The sequence below is a fragment of the Monopterus albus genome, unplaced genomic scaffold (genome assembly GCF_001952655.1).
Source record: "Monopterus albus unplaced genomic scaffold, M_albus_1.0 scaffold80.1, whole genome shotgun sequence".
Taxonomy (NCBI): domain Eukaryota; kingdom Metazoa; phylum Chordata; class Actinopteri; order Synbranchiformes; family Synbranchidae; genus Monopterus; species Monopterus albus.
The window spans coordinates 245541-249545 of NW_018127960.1; the positions used below are offsets into that span (position 1 = coordinate 245541).

The following is a 4005-nucleotide window of genomic DNA, read 5'->3' on the forward strand; positions in this document are numbered from 1 at the left end:
ACTGGTTGCAATCGAGGGAAGGATGAATGCGGCCAAGTACAGGGATATCCTGGACGAAAACCTTCTCCAGAGTGCTCGGGACCTCAGACTGGGCCGAAGGTTCACCTTCCAACAAGACAATGACCCTAAGCACACAGCTAAAATAACGAAGGAGTGGTTTCACAACAACTCCGTGACTGTTCTTGAATGGCCCAGCCAGAGCCCTGACTTAAACCCAATTGAGCATCTCTGGAGAGACCTGAAAATGGCTGTCCACCAACGTTTACCATCCAACCTTACAGAACTGGAGAGGATCTGCAAGGAGGAATGGCAGAGGATCCCCAATGCAGGTGTGAAAAACTTGTTGCATCATTCCCAAAAAGACTCATGGCTGTATTAGCTCAAAAGGGTGCTTCTACTAAATACTGAGCAAAGGGTCTGAATACTTATGACCATGTGATATTTCAGTTTTACTTTTTTAATAAATCTGCAAAAATGTCAAATTCTGTGTTTTTCTGTCAATATGGGGTGCTGTGTGTACATTAATGAGGAAAAAAATGAACTTAAATGATTTTAGCATATGGCTGCAATACAACAAAGAGTGGAAAATTTAAGGGGACTGAATACTTTCCGTACCCACTGTATTTGGGACATTGCTCTTTTGATATTTTAAAAATTCAGCAGTATGGTCTTGGCATTCCCAGGTCCAGAGACTGATGCTGGGATCCTACCCAGGTCTCTTGACGTCATCTTCAGCAGCATTGATGAACGGGTTTTCACTGGGATGAGCATCAAACCTCACCGTTGCCAAGAGTTCCTGAGACTCACCAGGGAGCAGCAGGCTGAAGAAGCGGCGTTCAAGAGAAACCTCTTTAGACAACTGAAAGAGGTAATCTGTCTGATTCTGCTGCACATGTTCAGACAAACAAGGCTGCAAAACACCCGGCAGCCTGTAGCATTGCAGTATAGGCAACTAGAGCTTTAGCAGCAGACAGGGCTGAAGTATGATCACCATAGCTCTACGTGGTAAAATAAGCCTGAAGCATCAAAATATGATTTTGATTGTGGCTAAGCATGAGTGAAATGTGGGCCTTTATGAATCCTATGTAGATGGTGTATTTATTCTGTCAGACGTGTGAGACTGACAAATGAAAAATGTAAATGAAATTCCTTTTGTGTAAATGAGACCTTTGGTGGAGTGTGAAATGTTTGTTGCTGTTTGGGCCTGTGTTTCTTTATTTTGTTTATTTTTTATTAGCGTAGAACCGGTTTTTGTTATTACTCCTGAAGCCCTTTGGACATTGCTCAAATCTGAAAAACAGTAATTCATTTGAAATGGAGGAAGTAATTAACAGTCTGATGCATTTTTAACATTTTCTTCTTTCCTTTTTGTCTTGTAGATTGAGAAGAGCAACGCCAGCATGTTGAACTCCACCAGTAAGACTTCCTGTGTGAAAGTTGTCTGCTCTTGTTTTATATTTCTAAAATTTACTAGGAATGCATTTAAAAATGTGTTTAATTCTGAACTTAAATGATTTTGTTCTACAAAAATGCAATACAGAATGGTTATAGTTGGTGTCTGTACTGTAGTGTGTGTGTGTGTGTGTGTGTGTGTGTGTGTGTGTGAGAGAGAGAGACTACAAGGCAGTGATTTTCATCATTTATCTCTATTGCAGGCTCCTCTGTGCTGGGGATGACTGAACAGGACACAATCAGGCTGGATGTGGAAATGCACACTAAGTTTTCTGTCTGGGTTTCTTTCTGTGAAATCTACAATGAAAGCATTCATGACCTCCTAGAGGTGGCACCCAGTGGCGCCCAGAGGAGGCCCGTGCTGCGCCTGTCACAGGATGTCAAAGGCAACACCTTTGTCAAAGGTCAGAAGGGTTAGGGCCCTGGCCATGTGCCACAATGCTTTAAAATAATGACGAGTTTTAAACACATAATTGAATTGGCAGTACACGTCTATCTATCAAAGTTTGCTGCACTTTCTCTTCATAGTTATGGGAACTTGACAGCCAAACATAGAAACTTCTCTGTGCTATTTTATTGTATTTCTGAATTTTGGTTGCTTTTCTAAATTTAGTATGCATCACATGACCTCATCTGCCTGTTACAGCTGTGCTTGTGAAAGTAGTAAAAATCACACGATTTCTCTCTTTTCTTTTGATCCCATCAAATGTTTACTGAACCAGTATAAATCTAGATGTTGGTTCTACCTGTGTCCAAAAGGTAAACCAGAGATTTGTGTTTGTGCTTTGGCATGTTGACGTGCATTGCTTTGAAAATTATTACAGCTTTTTTTTACCAGAAGGACTGAAACTGAACTGTGTTTGAGTGTTGACCAGCTTTGTGTTGCTAAATGAGCAGCCATGACTTAAATTTATCTTCTAACAGCTTAGCAAGTAACTGGGTTCCTTATAATCAATAAAACTAATTTTATGCTCTACTTGCCCAACATGTTGCTGTTGGGGTCATCGTCCAAACTAATAGAAGCCTTATCGCCGTTCATTAACTCCTCCTGTGAATTCCTTTCCTTTAACTTTTGTTCTTCATATATAAAGAAATAAAAAAGAGGGTGTATCTTTTCTTTTTAAACATCTTTTCTGTTTTTCTACATTTTTAGATCTGTGTTGGGTTCAGGTGAATAGTGCAGAGGAGGCTTATAAGGTGATGAAGCTGGGCAAGAGGAACCAGAGCTTCTCCTCCACCCGACTCAACCAGCTCTCCAGCAGGAGGTGAGGATGACAGCCAGCAGCATTTACACATTTTTAGATGAGCGGTTTCCAAACAGCAACTTAACACTGAGTGCAAAGTGCAACTCGCATAAAAAGTTGAGCTGGATACGTCAGAGCTAAGGCTCAGTTGTATCCCTTTGGTCCACAGCTGTGTTGTTAGAATTTTTAGTCTTTGTGTTTATTTCTCTCAAGAGTCTGTTTGTTCTGTTTTAATACAAAATTACTGAAATGTGTGTTCAGTTGCTTTTTTCTTCCTGTCTGTGCAGTCACAGTATATTTTCCATTCGCATTTTGAGGATTGAAGATGTTGGGATTCCGAGAGTTCACAGCGTCAGTGAGTAAGTGAAAATTGTGTTGTAAGTGTGTAGCTGTCTGGTTGTGAAACATGGCTGCACTGAAAAACCAAAGGCAGGACAATCACAGTAAAAGTTTGCTAAAGCATGAAGTGTTGAACATGAAAGTAAAGCATGTGGTTTTGTGCATGTGGTCAGGTTGCTTCTGTGTGACCTGGCTGGCTCAGAGCGATACACCAAGACCCAGAATCAAGGAGAGCGCTTGAAAGAAGCTGGAAACATCAACACCTCACTGCTCATCCTGAGAAAATGCATTAACACACTTTGACACAATCAGCAGGCCAAGTGAGGACATTACCTGTTTGTCATTCCTTCTCTGTCTTCAGCTGTTTTTAAATCAAAAGACTCACCCAACACACAACTCTCCAACCCTTAGTCTGTTGTGGATCTCCTCAGCCTCCACAGAAAACTGTTTTCTGCAAGAAGAGAAAGATAAATGCTCTGCACACAACATACTTAGCACCAAAGAGCAGACAGACAAAGAGGTGAACATCTAGCAGCTAACAGGCAGATATTTTTTTTCAAAGGTTTGATTTAATTTGATTTTGATTTTATTTATTCTTTCAAACATGTAATGACAGTCAATATGTCAACACACATAATTTCACACATATCCAACAAATGCTAATCCATTATCAATTTGCTTATACCTAGTACATGCTTGAATGGAGTAGGAGGAAGTCAGACTTATCCAGTCCTACCCCATGACATCATCTTACCATCCTTGGTTTGCAAGCAGTATCTCTACATAGATAAATTTGTTCTACACCACACTAGTGATATACTTAAAAAAATTACAGACTGTTACCATTCTTACATAATGACATACTTTGATAATTATCTTCTACATCACAGAAGTAATATATTAAAGAATTATTACAGAGTGTTAACATTCATACACCACACCCACAATGTTCCATCTAATTAATCATTAA

General features: G+C 40.0%; 1 protein-coding gene across 1 annotated transcript in view; it reads left to right on the plus strand.

Annotated features, from left to right (window-relative positions):
• Nucleotides 1-4005, plus strand: part of kif20ba (kinesin family member 20Ba) — a 26508-nt gene that overhangs the window by 3049 nt on the left and 19454 nt on the right. The window contains 6 exon segments of the mRNA XM_020606678.1: nucleotides 684-868; nucleotides 1380-1416; nucleotides 1656-1856; nucleotides 2606-2717; nucleotides 2984-3055; nucleotides 3209-3355. Of these exon segments, the coding sequence (XP_020462334.1) occupies nucleotides 684-868; nucleotides 1380-1416; nucleotides 1656-1856; nucleotides 2606-2717; nucleotides 2984-3055; nucleotides 3209-3355 (754 nt within the window).